General features: G+C 41.0%; 2 protein-coding genes across 5 annotated transcripts; one reads left to right on the plus strand and one right to left on the minus strand.

Annotated features, from left to right (window-relative positions):
* Window positions 1-658: 658 nt before the first annotated feature.
* On the plus strand, window positions 659-5,535 carry LOC100679267. 2 transcript variants are annotated; one of them, XM_016986581.3, is made up of 8 exons: window positions 659-1,116; window positions 1,248-1,420; window positions 2,225-2,778; window positions 2,855-3,252; window positions 3,319-3,594; window positions 3,683-3,966; window positions 4,051-4,319; window positions 4,402-5,535. In XM_016986581.3, exons 2-8 carry the CDS (start codon window positions 1,288-1,290, stop codon window positions 4,624-4,626), a joined length of 2,139 nt encoding a protein of 712 aa, XP_016842070.1. In that variant the 5' UTR covers window positions 659-1,116; window positions 1,248-1,287; the 3' UTR covers window positions 4,627-5,535. The 2 variants fall into 2 exon arrangements, with proteins under 2 accessions (XP_016842070.1, XP_008217360.1); XM_008219138.4 differs by having other exon boundaries at window positions 697-1,120; window positions 4,402-5,511.
* On the minus strand, window positions 5,446-16,641 carry LOC100114802 (transforming acidic coiled-coil-containing protein 3). 3 transcript variants are annotated; one of them, XM_001599657.5, is made up of 8 exons: window positions 16,021-16,641; window positions 8,862-9,377; window positions 8,431-8,779; window positions 7,069-8,358; window positions 6,661-6,989; window positions 6,320-6,567; window positions 5,925-6,236; window positions 5,446-5,842 (listed from the first exon to the last, which is right to left on the minus strand). In XM_001599657.5, exons 1-8 carry the CDS (start codon window positions 16,066-16,068, stop codon window positions 5,662-5,664), a joined length of 3,273 nt encoding a protein of 1,090 aa, XP_001599707.1. In that variant the 5' UTR covers window positions 16,069-16,641; the 3' UTR covers window positions 5,446-5,661. The 3 variants fall into 3 exon arrangements, with proteins under 3 accessions (XP_001599707.1, XP_008217362.1, XP_008217361.1); XM_008219140.3 differs by lacking the exon at window positions 16,021-16,641 and adding an exon at window positions 11,976-12,265; XM_008219139.4 differs by lacking the exon at window positions 16,021-16,641 and adding an exon at window positions 11,040-11,485.
* Window positions 16,642-16,665: the final 24 nt, after the last annotated feature.

Below are 16,665 nucleotides of genomic sequence, written 5' to 3' on the forward strand. Positions count from 1 at the left end.
AAACGTGTTGAGCGAGAATCGAGATGGATTGTTTTTGTTTGGAACTTTTTTATTATTTTGTATGCGAATTCAGGCTCTCACTATCGTGCATTTCTATGCTGAATTCTACATTACTTTTAAATGTTTGAGCAAAGCTGAAAGTTTTAAATAGTATAAAACTATAATATAACCTGAATCCACTGTTGGTAATTGAGCTTAGATTAGTGTAATAAATTTTGAACTTGTTTACATTCAAGCAATTTTGTGTTATTTTCATGCTACCTTCGAGAATCGAACAAAAGAATCAATCAATTATTTTTTAATAAGTATTGTTTATGTTCAGTTATGCAAAGGTATAGCTCTAAAACCGCCGAATTTAAATCCAACGCGCTGTCGGTAACTTCTGCGTCACCATTATACATATCTATATATATATATATATATATATACACACAACAGCTCCGATTCCGCCGTAGGAAAAAAGATACTGCGCGCGCGGCAACGATCGATGACGCAGCCCCATATGTATATATATGTATACATATACAGTCCTCAGATGAGCGAGTTCTCCTATAAACGTCCGTCTGTCCCCCGAAAAATCTCCCACGACGTCAAAAGGAGAGAGAGAGAGAAAGAGAGAGAGAGAGAGAGAGAGAGAGAGAGAGAGAGAGAGAGGGGGACTATAGCTGTTCTCCCTTCCCTCGTTTGCCGTCTTCTCTCACATACTTATAGGATATAGCCGCGCGCGAGCAGCTGCTGCTCCCGAGGCCCGAGCCCGCGCCTAAATAGAGTCTCGACGTGCATATACATCCACACATATTAATATCCTCCAGTGTGTTGTCTGTGTTATTCGCGCCTTATTTATAGGCGGCTTTTAGCGAATTCGGTGTCCCCGCGATAATGAGTAAAAAGCGGCGCGCCGAACTTGGTGGATAAAAGTCGATTCGAAGGTAATTGTGCACATGAGTACATTGGAATATAAGCCTATACTCGTAGTGCTGTAGAGTCGAGTGTGGCTCTAAGCGAGTGGATTGAAGACTCCTGACTCAGGTAGATTTCTCCCGCGGTGCGGTGCTGTTTTTCCGTTTAACTTTTCGACTGAAGGCGACTGCTGAAATACTCAGCTATAATTTTTAAGTGAGTACGTATATACATTCCTGGGGTTAGTTTGTGTAGACTTACTGCGATGGAAAGAGAGGTGGCTTCGGAGCAGAAGTCTTTGGTTATGTGTCTTACTCAACATTCATTGTTTGCTTTTTTTTTTGCAGTGTGATGAAAAAACGATGACCAGTGCTCTGGGATTAGGTAATGCTTTTAACGACGATGCACACAAAAACAAACACACCAGCTAAGGAAATGGTTGAACTTGACATGCCTGCAGCACAGGAGCGACAAACCTCCTTTCTTGAAGATGACCTTGCTATCAGCTCTTCTACACATGGTAAGTGCTATTTTTTTTTTTAAATCTAGTTCTGAATACAGTTTACCCTGTGATTCGTTATTATTATTCAGAGGTGAAAGTTATTTGATCTCTTGGGGACAATATAAGACGCATAAAAGTTAACAGACAGTTTGCTCTCCTTCTTGGTATCTAGTATTCTGGGACAAGTGTATCATAAATAACAATCAAAATCTAAATTTCAATGTATAAAAGTTCGTAATCTTGAATTGTACGCAAAATTGACTTTGCTATACCTGAAACAGCTGTACAATTCATAGTAATCACCTGCCTAAGATTCCATTCACTTGTTTACATTTACAGTTATGAATGAACTTTCCAACTCTAATTCTTGATTCAGCAACAATTGATTAATACTTGAATTATTTCAATAGCTGATACAACCTTTACATGCGCTCTTTCAGGTTAAGTTCACAGCAGTATGTAGATAAGATTTTATTACTTTTTTTCAATATAAAATTTATAAATAGCTGTAAAGATAAAACACTTAATACTTTAGTAAATTATAAAAAATAATATTGTAATGTTAAGAGAATTCCAGTATTTTTATGCTGATTTTAATTGTAAAACTACTCAGAACAAAATTAAATCACCATAAAAAAAATATGTATTCAAAAGAATATAATTAAATGATCTTTCTTTAATCTACTTACCATAACAAATGCTGCTGAAAAGCGCATTTAAACCATGCATGTTGCAATGCCAAGACATCGAAACCTGATTATTGAAAAAAAATGTAAATTAAATTTTCAAATAAGATCATTATACAAACTTTCTCTTTTCCAGATTCATTCGCAGAGAAGACAATAACAGAGCCCGAGGAGAAAACGACACTCGACGAGACGACGCGTCAAAGTGATCAAACAAATTCCGAACCCGACCAACCCCCAGTGATTTACGTGAGCGAGGATGCGATGGACTGCAACTACGATGAGTCTTCCAACCTCTCGAGGCCTCAGCAGCCTCAGCCTCAGCACTTCGAACTCCAAGACGCTCCAAGCCCCGAGCTCTTTGAGAGCGACGCCGATGACGAGGCCGAGAGCACCAACACCACCTCCACCTTCCAGAAGAGTCTCGAGGAGGCCAGAACCTCGCTTCCCAGTCCCAAGAAGCTCACCACGCCTGAGCTCATTCTCAAGGCAGATAAGTTTTTGCTGAGAAGGGTGAACAAGTTTTTGAGCGGTGTGCCACCGCCACCGAATCATACTATATCGCAAAAGGATTGCGATGACTTCCTTGTATATATTAAACAAAATAGACAATACTTTTGGGCTGATCCGTTTAAGCTCGACGAGAAAGATGCACCTGTTGCCAAATCCGAGGCGTCTGTTTCGCAGCAGGTTCATTGCTATTTGAAGATATATAAGAATGTAATCAATTGTTCAATTATCTTAATTACAATTTTTTTTACTTAAGGAATCTAATCAGGAGAAGAGCGATGAAACGACCACAACAACGACGACGAGTATGAGTAGTAAAGTTTTTTCACAAATCTCTCAGAAAGCTCCTCTACGGAACCTCAGCACAGCGTTCGACGCGTGCGAACGATCTAGTTATTTACAAGTTGACAAGAACGACTCTGTGGCAGTCGACGCAGTATTTTCAGACACGACGAGTTCGCTTACGCTGTCGGACACGCTTCTTAACTCCTCTATTGTGTCATCATCCACGTTCGCTGTGCTGAACGAAGATAGTAAACTAGGAGATTCAGACGACAAGGAAGCACCACCGACGCTGTTCACGTCGATAAGTTGTGAAGAGGTCGCCAAGTTGTCTTGGCCGGCTATGCTCAAACACAAATGTCCTGAAATATAGTAAGTTTTTGTTTTACATTGTTTCTGTTTTTGTACAGGCCATTCTAAATTTTATCTGACTCGCAGCTACAACAGGAACAAAGCGATGGAGGAATTCGAAAACCTCAGATTAAAGTTGTGCGACAGGTATATTGGAGCCGAGACTCAATCGACGTGCAATGTCTGGTTCGCCAAACAGATGCCAGGCAGTGCTAGAAAACGAAGTCTTCTAGCAAGACGGAACATGGGACAGAGTCCCGGCAAAAGACTTAGTCACCTCGCCAAAAGACGAAGAACATTTTCCAGTGCTAATGTGCAAGGTCTTGGTCTTGCAGAGAAAAAACAAATTATACTTAATGCCAAGTGAGTTTCAATAATCATTGTTTCACAAGATATCGTTTTATAAAGTTTAAATTCTTAAATTAATTGATCCTCTTATTACTTTGATTAGAAAAGTGATACGTAGAAAAAAGAGCCCACGTGGCAAAACCCCGCGAAAGACGCCGAGAAGTTCGGCAAAGAAGCGTCAAATAAGGAGGCTCATGCTCGAAGGTCCATCTCCGAGGAAGTCTAAAATCGAAACTTCGAAGCGAGCCCTCTTTCAGAGCCCGCCTAATGATAGGCCTGGTCCTAGTCGATTGTCATTGCCCACATCAACTGTAACGACTAGTACTATTAACAATAATCCTCAGAAAATCAAGCGGGCACTTTTCCCAACACCAAAGAAAAACGAAGGTAAACAGACAACAAGCTGGTCTTTCTATATTTTTAGTTTATCGTGGCTTTGTAATCGTGAATCAGTACATTTTTATTCAACAGTCGACGAAATATCGCAATCGCAGCCAATGAATTTCGTAGACTCGAGGAAGAGCTCGCAGCCACAGACGACGATAAGTTTCACAGAGTCAAAAAAGAGAAAGAGTGAAGAAGAACTAGAACACTCGAAACACAAGTGGGCAAAGAGTCTCTCATTCGACTGCACGCGGAACTTGGAGAACAGCTCATCAAACACATGGAACCGGCATTCGACTGGTAGCAGTTTATCTAAGGATTACGGCAAGTGTGAACTCAGTGAAACACATAGAAAGGTAATTTCACGTTCTGGTTATAAGATTTAAATTATAATATTTTCAAAAAACAAAGAAAACTAATGTGCCACATACTTTGCAGAAATTACTGTGGGCTGTAGCGGAAGCTCTGCGAGGCAAGGGTATTGGTTATAAAGACCCGATGTTCAAGCAGTACGCTGCTAGCTTAGCTCGCAAAGTAAGAATGTACATGCCTGAGTTGGAGAACAAGAACGTCCCGAGAAAACCCGGCAGCACGAGTGATCGTATGCTGAAGCTCGCCAAGCGACACGTTCTCCTAATCGTCGAAGCCAAGACTGCTCTTTAGTGTTTTTTTTTTATGACTCTGAAGATAGTTACCGGTTTGTATATTAAGTCACCGACGCCAACGACATTTGATTGTTACGTAGTTAATTTTGATCGAAAATACCTGTGACTTCAATTTTTGTTTAGGCAGCACTCTGGTGATTGTTTTTCATTGCTTAGCTAATATATAAGGGCACAAGTATGTTATAGATGAAAAATATTTTGATGAATTTTTGCGATTGTTTTCAATGTAGGTAAAACACTTTTCATTTTTGAACGATTTCAATTAGAAACGACAATTTTAAGCTTCAATTTCGACTTTGACGTTTCTCTTTCAGATTTCATTTTCATTGAGATGTTTATATAATATACAAGAATAACTATAAGTATAATGTTAAGGTTTTAGAGATATCATACATCTGAAATCGTTTTACTATTTCTGATACATGAAAATATTTTACTGTATAAATGAAAAATATTTACAGGAATTTGTAAACTAGTCTGTACTGTGAAAGTTAAAACCCGTAATATTAAGAAAAGATCGCCAGATAGCAAAAGAACCGTTTATTTTTACAATTAAGATAAAATGAAAAAAAAACTAGACAGATCATGTATATCAAACCGGCTACGTCATCAGAAGCATTAGTTTTTTAATGTTATTTAACGAATAAATGAACGAATCTATAAAAAAATATGAAGTGTTGCACTGGAATATGTACTAAGGTTTAGAAGGGACTATATTTTAAAAACAAAATGTCACTTATACGTATATATTGTTGCAGCTAAACTGGACTATGAAATAATTTGTACTATGTAGAATTAAGATTTGGGGTATAAACAAATTATATAGTTTGAACAAGCCTTGACTTTGTTTTATTGCGATAAAATATATTTTACAACTTATAAATAATTAGTAAAAGGGCTTACTTCAAACTGACTAAGACGATTTTTTCTTCTCTTTTTAAAAACAATACAAGTATGCACAATAATAATTATATATCATTACACGACGCTCGTTAAACCTAAAAATAAATCATGTTGAGTAAAAAAATAACGACTAATCAACCCTTGCTATCATCTCGTCGATTATCTGTGTTAGCTCTTTGTTTTCCTTGATCTTCTGTTCAACTGTCTCTGCTAGAGACTTACTCTTTAACTCTGCCTTTCTCACCAGTGCCTTCAATTTTACAGTCTCAGCTTCATTCTGTTTCCTGATAGCACTCAACTCTAAGTTTGCCCTGTAATAAAATTTTTATGATTAATTTTCAATTCTAGCTAGTTATGAGAAACTTAGAATTTCTAAATTCTTCAAAAATTTACTTCTCAAGCTGTGCCATTGCATGACTCTTCAGCTGTTCGTATCTGTTCTCGAGAGTCTTGATAGTCTCTTGGTTCTCAGCAATACTTTCTTTAAGAACTGTTTCATTACTCTTATATGCCGAAACAACATTCTTCAGCCGTTCGTACTTTGAATGAACGTCACTGAAAGCTGCTTCCGTATTACTGAGGTGCTGATTGGCCACTTGAAGTTCCTCTTGCAATTTTGCCTTCTCTACTTCAAAACTCGTTCGGTCCTTTTCCCTTTCCGCTATTAACCTGCTGATTGATTTTTCGTACTCCTCTACTACCACCCTGTTAAAAATAATTAATCTTGTAAGTATATCTGTTCAAATTTGTATACCTAATGTTGGTGAAAGGTATAATTAAGAACTTGCGTCATTTGGCCTTTGCACTTGACCTCCTGTGTCAATTGGGACTGCATTTGAGTGAATTTCGTTTGCATGTGGGTTACTTTCTCTTCGTATGCAGCCTTTTGTTTTTCCAATTGTTCCCTGTGCTCTTGTTTCTGCTTTTCAAGCTCTGCCTCGAGTTGAAGTACAGTCGTCCTCACCAGTTCTAATTCCTTCGCCATTTTTTCGTCGACAAATGGAACAACCGGCGACTCTTGTTTCTCTGCCTCTTCCTAAGAATATAAATCATATTTTGAAGTAAATAATATTCACAACAAATACACAAAAAAGGTTTCATTAACATTCAATTTAAATTATAAAATTACCTTCTTTTGTTTGGCTTCTGCCACTGCACTTTCTGTCGCACTAGGTGGGCAAGGACTGTAGAAAAGTAATCTATCAATAGCTGCTAAGGCTGGATTTTTCTTTGGTGTTCCCATCTCACTTGAAGGTTTGTTCACTTTCGCTTCCTTCTCTTTCTCTTCCTCTTCGTCTACCGAAGGGGCGGTCGGGAGATTCTTTTGGGGCAGCATACTGAGTCTTTGAGCTAATGGATCAAACTTCATATACAATGAATCATATCTTTCACCTCGCTTAGTGGGGTGCTGCGATCCAACCTGTGTGAGAAAATCAAGAGCAGACGGATCCCCAAATACTGCAACAGGAACAAAAAAGATTTAGTTTAAGATACTTGATACATTTTTATCTTTAATATATTTGATTCAATTACTCACATTCGGTAGTCGCTGAAACAAACTGTTCAGTCTCTTCTATTTTTTCCAAAGATTCGTCGATTTCTTTCGCGACAGACAGAGCAGCTTCCTGTAGTTTTTTAAAGTCAGGGAAGGGTAGAGTGGTGCTTTGCTGGATTGGTTTAAAGGCCTCGTATTCAGGTTCCTGAATTGGTGCAATACATAAGTTTTCGTGTAAAACGTCACTAGTTGTCTCTAGATTAGTTATAAGTTCGGTAGCGCTGAACGAAGACTGCTCTAAAGATTTGTTGATCGCTAGAGTCTGATCAAAATTGAGCTTATTCTTCTCTTCTTTAATCTCTTCGCTTTTGATGGGAGTCTTTGAGGTTTGAGCTGGAGGTTTAGGAGATTTAGGTTCGTTTGTGAATAAAGCACTTTTTGTCTTGGGTGTTTTTGGAGTCTTTGCTTTGTTTAAATTCTTAACAGGCAACGGTGTGGAAGCTACTGCTTCAGTGTTTATTAAATTTAAGTTCTGTGCTTCCTCGTTCGCAAAAGTTTCTAACTGCTTAGGAGATTTCGCTTCTGGTTTAGGGAAAGTTTCTTCTAGCTTTTGAGGAGTTCTACAAGTATTCTCCTCGTTTGATTCGATAATCTTAGGACTTTGTGCTTCTTGTATCTGTGGTTTAATCGGCCTCTCGTCTATCTCATTATACGATCCAATGTTATGCTTTAAAATCTCTTTTTTCTCAACAAAATGATCTTCCTTAGTAAAATGTTGTGTTTTACTTTGTACACTTTCTGTCTTACTAAGATCGCTTATCTGCCGTATAATAACTTCGTTTTTATTCACAGATTTGTTTACCTCCTGTGCAATAAGTTCTGTCTTAATTAGGTTCGATTCCTCTTGAACGATGTCTTGAGTTTTATTTAGAATGGTTTTTTCCTGTACAATATCTTGGGTCTGATTTAAAATATTAGTATTTTGTACAATATCTTGTGTGTTATTTAAAACGTTAGCATCTTGTACAATATCCTGTGTCTTGTTTAAAATGCCAGTATCTTGTGCATTATCGTGTGTATGATTAAGAATATTAGGAATTGTTTCCTGAACAATTTCACTCCCTTTTGTCTTAACTCCAACTGGAACTTCGTCAAGAGAAATTACTGGTTTTTTCTCTTCTTTATCTACAACTTCGTTCTTGATATTAGATAATACCGTTGGCTCCTCAGATGCCAGATCTGTATTCAGTATAATAGTGGAATTGAAGGCCTGGACTTCCTCGAAGCTAGCATCAGGTGTGCCAAGTATGAAATCTTGTTCTACAATTTGTTCTGCAAAATACAAGCAAACTCGTTACGTTGCATCCTCTACTTTACCGACCAAATCAATACTGGTTTACATACCTTTCTTCTCGACGACCTCGTCAACAACAACGATCAAGCTCTCCTGTGCAATATCAAGATCCTTTGGACTCTTGCACGTGATCTTGGCGACCTGAGCTACGTCGATTTCTTCGCAAGGCGTCGGACTGTAACTGCCACGTCGAGTGTCAACAGTGGAAGAGACAGTTATGGACTGAGTGGCTTGGAAAGAGGTGAGCGCGCTCTTAAACTCGGCCCCGTCGTCCACGAACTCCTGGTGCTTGCGAAGAACGCTTTCCTCGAACGACAGGTACGGGATCACAGATGACTGCTCGTCGACCGAGATGGGAGCCTTGAAGACGTGGGTTTCGGCCGATGTGACCTGAGTTACCTAGAAAATGTATTTAAAAAATTGTAGTTTAATTTCGAACGATCTAAAATATCCCAATTATTGTCGAAATCTGATATTATACCTCTAGAGGAGGACAGGTCTTGAAAGTCTGAATAGTCTCCTCGACGAGAACCTGCGTCTCATCGGCGAGAGTATCATCCGCCGCTGAAGCAAACGTCTGATCCTGGCTCAGATCACCTCCACTGCTATCCGGCGATTCATCACCAGCTCTATTCTCGCCAGGCAGCAATCCTCCGAGCACAGTAGCGTTGTTCAAGTTGATGTTCGCACAGGCAGAGATAAGATCGTCCAAGTCAGGGATATCGACGTTGACGTAGGAGTGATCGAATCCGTTGCCGGAGTTGACCTTGTCCGGACTACCAGGAGCCGAATCGGCGCAGATGCCACTGCTGGACTTGGAACTGAGTGTCGAGGCGAGACTCTGAAAGCTCGAGGCTGATGAGAGACTCTCCGGAACGAGACTGCTCGGCCCACTGCTGTTCGATGCTGCTTCTGAGAAGTCCCGAGAGAAACGGATCAGATTGTGGTCCGAATCGGATTGCGGGCGGCTGGATGGTAGGGCTGCCTCGCCGGCGCTCTGTGAAAAAACATCATTCGGGTCTCTATTATCGATTATTCAACTTCTTAGATTATGAAAATGTACAATGAAGTCTTCGTTACGTTAAGAAATAATTTAAATTTCAAAAAAAAAAAAACGCAGCAATACATGAATACGCAAAAACGCTGAAAAAGAAGAATCTAGCCCACGTATGAGCGGACAACTTTTTGCCGAAAGACTCCCTTAACGGCTGAAAATCGTTCGAGGCCACGTAGACGTGGTTCGCTGCCAAGTTTCGTCTTAGCGGCGCCTCCCGATATACACATTCCCCCGGATGTCGGTTTATCTGCGATTCGCCTTCGCCTTTGGACGTCGGCGACGAGCTTAACGAGCGCGAAGTGCTAAAATTTCGTTCGCCTCCAAATGTGTCAAGTTCCTGCGCCTCTGCGATGCGATTTTAGTGGATTAATTGGGTTTCACGGCAAATGGAGTAGGTGTGGCGATGGATAATTGCTACACTGATGTAACGCGATTTCAGAATGATGGCGGGAATTCAAATACTCGAGTGATTATAGAGAAGAGAATGTTTATAACTTGTCTCGTGGCACTTCGGCCAATATCACCAGCAGTGTAAGATATGTGTATCTACGCGTGTGTTGTGTTTTTGTTGCTTTCATTCCAATAAATTTGGCGCCGTCAAAGTTGCCAATATTAGTGCTGTAGCCTCATTTTTCGTTTTCAACTCTAGGATCACACAAGGTGTAGAGAATTTTATGAACTTTCGGTTGAAAATTATTTGTTTATTAATCATGGGTAAAAGATTTTTTTACCGATTTGTACCGAATTCGTAAGCTGAAATGAAAGCTCTAATCGACGAGAAAGCTAACAATAAAAAAAATCGAGATGTGATAAGCTGTAACCTGTCAAAACAACGACTAATGGAAGTCGTGGAAATTATACTTTTTCCCTACAGTGTTTGGCTTTGGCATTGATTGCCTCATAACAAAACTCTCATCTGCCGAAGTCAATACAAGAATTTGAAAAAATAAATAAATTTAGATAAGAAACGTGATGTATTTCTCAAGGTCAAATAAACTAAACCACCTAAATCCGTCGACTGCCTGAGGTTCAATTATTGCTTGAATACACGATTCAATGTTATGTCACATATACAAGCGTCGTGAAAGTATAAGAAGTAGTAGCTAAAACACCGAAGACTCAAATGACAGCAAAGGTTGATACGATACACATATCACCGACTATATAATCATAAAAATTGACGTGTAATATTCCTTTCACACGGCGACAACGTGGCAAGAATAAAGAGGCAAAAATCGCACGAACAAAAACCTCAGCAAACATAAATAATGTCCAAACATTGGCAAACCTCCAGAGCGAGATTTGCGATTCCAAAGCTCGGATAATTAGACACTACATACACACACACACATACACATACACACACACACACACGTGTGCAGCACCACAAAGACTCATCCCAAATTTTTCCATCTAATAATAGCAGCATCTCTCGCACAATATCCATCCAAACCAATAGCAAAAAGAAAATGAAACTTGCTCTCGAAAAAAAAACTATTTAGAAACTATACACGCGACCTATAAAATCGACGTTGCACAAAGCGGCAGCAGTAGCCACTGCAACTGACACAATATCCATATAACTCTGTAGTCGTTTTTCACCTCATGCTGCTGTCGCGTGGGTGAACCGTGGCAAATGGCCGGTTTAGGCGTCGGTCTGTTCAAAAGTCTGTTGAGGAAATCCATACCTCGATATCAACCCACTTGATTCTATAGTCAATGTCACCTCTCACTGAACTGCCAAACCACAGGCACAAAGGGGCCAACGAATAAGATAAAGAAAAGTCGCGGACGAAGCTTTAGAAAAGAAGAAAGGAGAGTAGCGCGCGGGCGCTTCTCGCCGACTGGCTAATTCGAACAACAGGATCAGCTGCTGCTGCTGCTGCTACGCACGAGATTTTGCGCAACTTAGCGAGAGCCAGTATCTGCGTGTTATATATCTCAGCAAACGCGAAGTTAATTATAAAATTGCGGGAGAGCCTCGCGCAGAACACTGCCGCGTGTGTGTAGTTGGACGGCCGCGATCATCGAGTGTCGATTATTGCGAGTCGAATGGAAAGGGCTGCTCTGCTGCCTGCTGAGGTGGTGTGTATAGGTGTGTGTGTGTATATATATACACACACACACACGTGGGTAATTGGATTTGACAGAGGCGGTGTGGCTGCTTTCTCGCGTTTCTCGTGGGACGAACGAGTTAGCGACCTTGCGTGGATAGTGTGGCTGCAGTGCGAGTTTTCTTCTCTGTGTGCTGGTGCGGGTTAGTTTATTATAGCGACGAGGAATTGTTTGAGATTTTATACTATATTATAATTCGAAATAGGTTTATTGTTAGGGAGTACGTGCGTTGAGTAGATATCGCAATGCGGAGTGTTGAAATTATCGTAGATTATCTGCGGGGAAGCACGGAGTATATTCATCGTGTATTCGTGATTTTTAAAATTTTAATCGCTTCTAAACTCAGTTTTAAACACAATACAACGGTTAGTTAATCACAAATCGCACTCAACTATATGACACATAAACTAAACACTTCGTTACCTTCCGCACGAAATTCCCCATGACCGAGGCTCCAGTCTTCGACGATTCGACTAACCCGCGAGCCGCCGATTTCGTCTGTCAGACTCGACGTCGCTCCGTTCCCTCGACTGACGTTTCCATATTTACCGTTCGCCGCTTTCGCACAACTCCAGCACCAATACACACTCCTTTTTTGCAGCACATGCATAAGCACGTGCGCACCGACTCTTTTGTCGTCGCTCCTTTTTTTGTTTTGACGGCTGTTTCGTTCGACAAACGGTTTTCACGCTGTACACTTTCGAGTACCGAGATATGCGCGGAATGAAGAATCAGCCAGATGGATAGATAGCTGGGTTATGAAGTCATGCTGTTTTTTTTTGTGGTAGAGGCAATGAATCTACACCAATTAAAAACTTTACGATCGTTTTATCAAACGCCATTATTACAATAATATCTTTTCAAAGTAACGCATAAGACGTCTATCGCACCGACGCGCCGATTCTTCTGTCGTCTACGCCGCGCGACGCTGGAGCCTCCGACGATTTTTCCAAAGTCCCAAAAATAATCCCGATACGAAAAAAGACTGCCCTCCCCCCTTTACACACATCGTAAACGCGTGCGTACCTACACAGTGTACAGAACAAAGGCAATTTTCGAGATTATAAATAGTTTAGAGGCGCGGTAGCATCGCTAAAAGGAGGCGTTTATCCTCTCTTTCATGGATAGGCGCATAATAGGCCTGACGCGATGCCAAGTTTTCACTTCCGAACGCGGTGTATTTTGCGTTCGATAACTCACGTAATTGTGCTTTGGACACTGGGAGGAGTTGTACTTTACGATCTGCTGATTAGAGGTATTTTCTTATCAGAATTAACGGGGTTTTAACTGGAAATTGAATACTGGGATGACAAATCTAAATTTTCTAAAAGTCATTCTGTTATACAGTGTTTAGAAAGCATTTGAGAAATTTTTGAGAGAAACTTTTGAGAGTGATTCGGTAATGTTTATCTGTACTCCACTCGAGATATCTGATGCATTGGAGCTGACGTAACGAGTCAATGATTCGAGAGCAGAGACGATGAGGGAATATTTTTTCTGCTCTTTTGAACTTACTTTCCTAAAATTTATTACGCAGTGAAAGAGAAACCTATAAAAAAATAGAGACTGTGTTTTGAAAAATCGATCGCAAGCACACGTTATTATCGGCAAGTGAGAAACCTATACGACACTGCTCAACATACCCTACATATAATAAAACTGATATTACAACGCTTACCAAAGGTTAATCACCTGTGTCGGTGGCATTACCCTCCAGACACTCAATCCACCAGCTATCTGTCGCACATAAGACTATTAATAATCCAACGACAAGTGCATCGTACCTAACCTCACCCAACTCCAATCACACACATACTCCCCCACTTTGGAACACACGTCAAACGAAACACCAACAATCGCCACCACTACTCAGCTGAGTTCCTCGCGTAGATAAGACACGAATGCAAGCTGCGTGTGTATGTATGTGCACGACAATAGCAGCCGATGAAATCTGGCGCGAGAGACGCTGAGCAAGGGCTGCTGGTGACTCATTCCAAAACAGAGACGATCGAACCTATCGCGTGGAGAGGAGAGAGGAAAAAAGGGTCGAGGACTTTCCGAGGAGACACTGCGTCATTATTCGCCGCTTTACTGCGAAAAACGACTGATTTTTTTGCGCGAGCATTATGCTTATACTGTGTGTTTATTGGGGATTTTGAGGTTAGGCAATGGAATATGGTATTTTAGTTGTTTGGTAGATTTCGCAGGACATATAATACAATCTTTTAAAAAATGTTCTCGTAATATAGTTATCTACATCTTACACGGAAACAAGCAGTAAGGGTCTTGGAATGACTCGTTTTGGAGCAAATTGGAGCAATTTAGTTTTATGTTTTCTGTCAGGTGATATAGGTAATTCGAGTATACCTTAAACAGAGGACGTTATTTTATCCAACGTATACAAGGCTGATGAGATCAGGTGATTGCGACACCTCAATGAATAAATAAATCTAGTTCGTTTAAATGAAAAATTCTGAATCAGATATGATTCACACAACCAACTGAACCAACTCTCACGTGTACAATATTTCATAACGCAGCAGAGCCCACACTCTCGTTTAATTTGCACTAACAAAAAACAATTTAAACCAAAGTCCTCATCACGCGACGAGAAAGAGAGAAAAAGAAAGATACTTCGAAGGTCCAAGGTTATCCAACAGAGATGTTTCGCAAGCCAAGTCAATTCTGACGTTAAGCAATGCACTTTTAAGGCGATTCTTCGTCAAAACTCTCCTCCCACACCTTCCTTGCATCACTGTCGTGAACACATCGAGCTCGACGTCAATACGCCAATGCGAAGATCACCGAAAACAAGCGATGCAATCGATAAAACACTGCACCTCGCACTAAAATTCCTCTCGAACAAAGGATTAACCTCAAAGCAGCAGCACATCCTCCCGAACATATGTTTTTCCTAGAATGCACATCGCACACACCATTAGGATCTATACGCATCCGCACGCGACTCGACGGAAGCAAGGCGTGAAGAGCCTCCAATAATCACGCACTCTACTCCAAGTACCTATACTCACTTACAGTCGTTCTAAATTTATACTGCAGCAGAGCGGAGCCCTTATTCCGAAGAAGAAAAAATCCACTGGAGGTTCGCGTATAAGGTGTAAGTACAAAGCAGCGAGAAAAACACTGAGCCTCACCTCGACGACGACGATGATTCACGGCGTCCCGTGTTGATGCATGCACGTCTACGCACAAAACACCTCAGAATTACGGTAGTCACCAAGTGCACGAGTATACAATAAGTACATACGGAGGCAAGTGTCTTTCGCGTACGCCGCCGCTCGCGACGACTGCTGGAGACCCACTCGACGACGTCGGCGCACTCGCGGAGAGCAGCTATTGTACTGTACTGTACGCGTAGATATATAGCGCGTATTATACTCTGCAGCGCGAGTGGCGGTGAGAGAGCGAGAGAGAGAGAGAGAGAGAGAGAGAGAGAGAGAGAGAGAGAGAGAGAGAGAGAGAGAGAGAGGAGAGAGAGAGAGAGAGAGAGAGAGAGAGAGAGAGAGAGAGAGAGAGAGAGAGAGAGAGAGAGAGAGAGAGAGAGAGAGAGAGAGAGCTGACGAAGCATCGCCAAGTATGGACAAGTGTATCTGTGTGTGCCGAGGATTTCGGAGTGTGGGTGCGCTGCCAGAGAGAAGGATGAGTGTGTATAGGTATAGTTTGTGCACTGGTGGAGACGCAGTCAGTGACGGTTATATTATAGTGACGATATTGCAGGGACGGAGCGAGGCCCTTCGCTATAAAATTGAGAAGAAATTTTTTTTCCATTTTATTATGTAAAAAAAACTGTTTTTGAGATCGAAATAGACGGTATGCGTGAATTTCTGCAAACGTAAAACGCGAGTATGTCAAGATTGGAGCAATGCCAATTAGCTTACTGAGCTTACTGAGAAAGAAATTGCAAAATTAGCAGTTACATTTCACTAAATTGCTTATGGATGGGAATTGAATATGTATATTGGGAGCGGGAGAGCTGGGAAAGTTATCACGGCAGACATATTATGACTGGGATTCAGTTTCATTTATGATAATGTGCCATTGGATGAAGCTGAAATATTTTATCCTACAACATTGAATTTATGCACTTTCCATTGCAAACTGTTGCAGTTACGCTAGTTAGTCAACTTGTACAGTTGAATGTTAATATCGCGCTAAGTAATTTTTAAAGATAAATCAAGTGAAATACGTATGATTGCTGCTCTAGATTCATTCCCATTATCCCAGTAACATCAAAAATGTGCCAACACATTCGAGCCCACCAAGGACAAACAGGTTGTCCAAATATTGCAGTCTGTTTACAAATACATATAGAACGTCCTCTCATAGCCCCATCGAGCAGTACTCATACGCGATAAAGAAAGCGATACAAATGTATGAAACCGAGATTTTTTCCAGGAACCGGCGCCTCGACCATATCCGGTGAAAAGAATGCGAATTTTCTCCTTACCTTGCGCTCGGCCGGCTTGTCCGGAATGGCATCGTGCAGAGTTGTCATGCTCTTTTATTCTTAACAACAACACAATGAAAGTTCAAAATCCTCTTCTTATATAGGTTGACAAATCTCTGTGCGACGTCTTTGAGGGTAAACAGTTTTAAAGGGTCGCTGCTCGAGGTGAATTTCGCGAACTCAAAAATACTCCTCCATCATTGTTTTCCTCTTCTTTTTTTGGCCCAGACTCCTGTATGTAGTGCTCACAGCTACACAGCACAAATTCAAGACTCGACGTGTATAACCACAATCTGTCCGTGTGCACTGATTATTTCCACACTACATTAATCACCAAGACTCAGTAATGATATCCGGCACATGCAAAATCCCTCGCAACCGTCGCTGACTCGCAGCACACGCAGCATGCACTACCCTTCAGAGAAGCACACAAAGAAGTCTCGCCGGTATACACTCCTCTTTATTCCGGCGTTGCTCGCCGCTCGTCCACGAGCCAACTAGCAAACAACAGAGCCGCGTATTTTTCCCGAATTTTCCGCAGTGGGGGATGTTTCCGTTCGGCTGAACACCTGGACGAGTATTTTCCGATCGAGATATGCGACGCGAGCAGTGTATGCACACATGCGAGAGAGAACTGTTGCTTTT

This window comes from Nasonia vitripennis, assembly GCF_009193385.2.
Source record: "Nasonia vitripennis strain AsymCx chromosome 4 unlocalized genomic scaffold, Nvit_psr_1.1 chr4_random0006, whole genome shotgun sequence".
Classification (NCBI taxonomy): Eukaryota; Metazoa; Arthropoda; class Insecta; order Hymenoptera; family Pteromalidae; genus Nasonia; species Nasonia vitripennis.

Excerpts from the sequence above, each read along its gene's own strand:
- LOC100114802 (XM_008219139.4), bottom strand. The coding sequence starts at position 11,123 with ATGGATTTCCTCAACAGACTTTTGAACAGACCGACGCCTAAACCGGCC. Across the intron at positions 9,378-11,039 it reads CCACGCGACAGCAGCATGAG|AGCGCCGGCGAGGCAGCCCT; the intron begins GTGAAAAACGAC and ends GTTTTTTCACAG. Across the intron at positions 6,990-7,068 it reads TGTTTCAGCGACTACCGAAT|TATTTGGGGATCCGTCTGCT; the intron begins GTGAGTAATTGA and ends TTCCTGTTGCAG.
- LOC100679267 (XM_016986581.3), top strand. The coding sequence starts at position 1,288 with ATGCTTTTAACGACGATGCACACAAAAACAAACACACCAGCTAAGGAA. Across the intron at positions 2,779-2,854 it reads AGGCGTCTGTTTCGCAGCAG|GAATCTAATCAGGAGAAGAG; the intron begins GTTCATTGCTAT and ends TTTTTACTTAAG. Across the intron at positions 4,320-4,401 it reads TCAGTGAAACACATAGAAAG|AAATTACTGTGGGCTGTAGC; the intron begins GTAATTTCACGT and ends CATACTTTGCAG.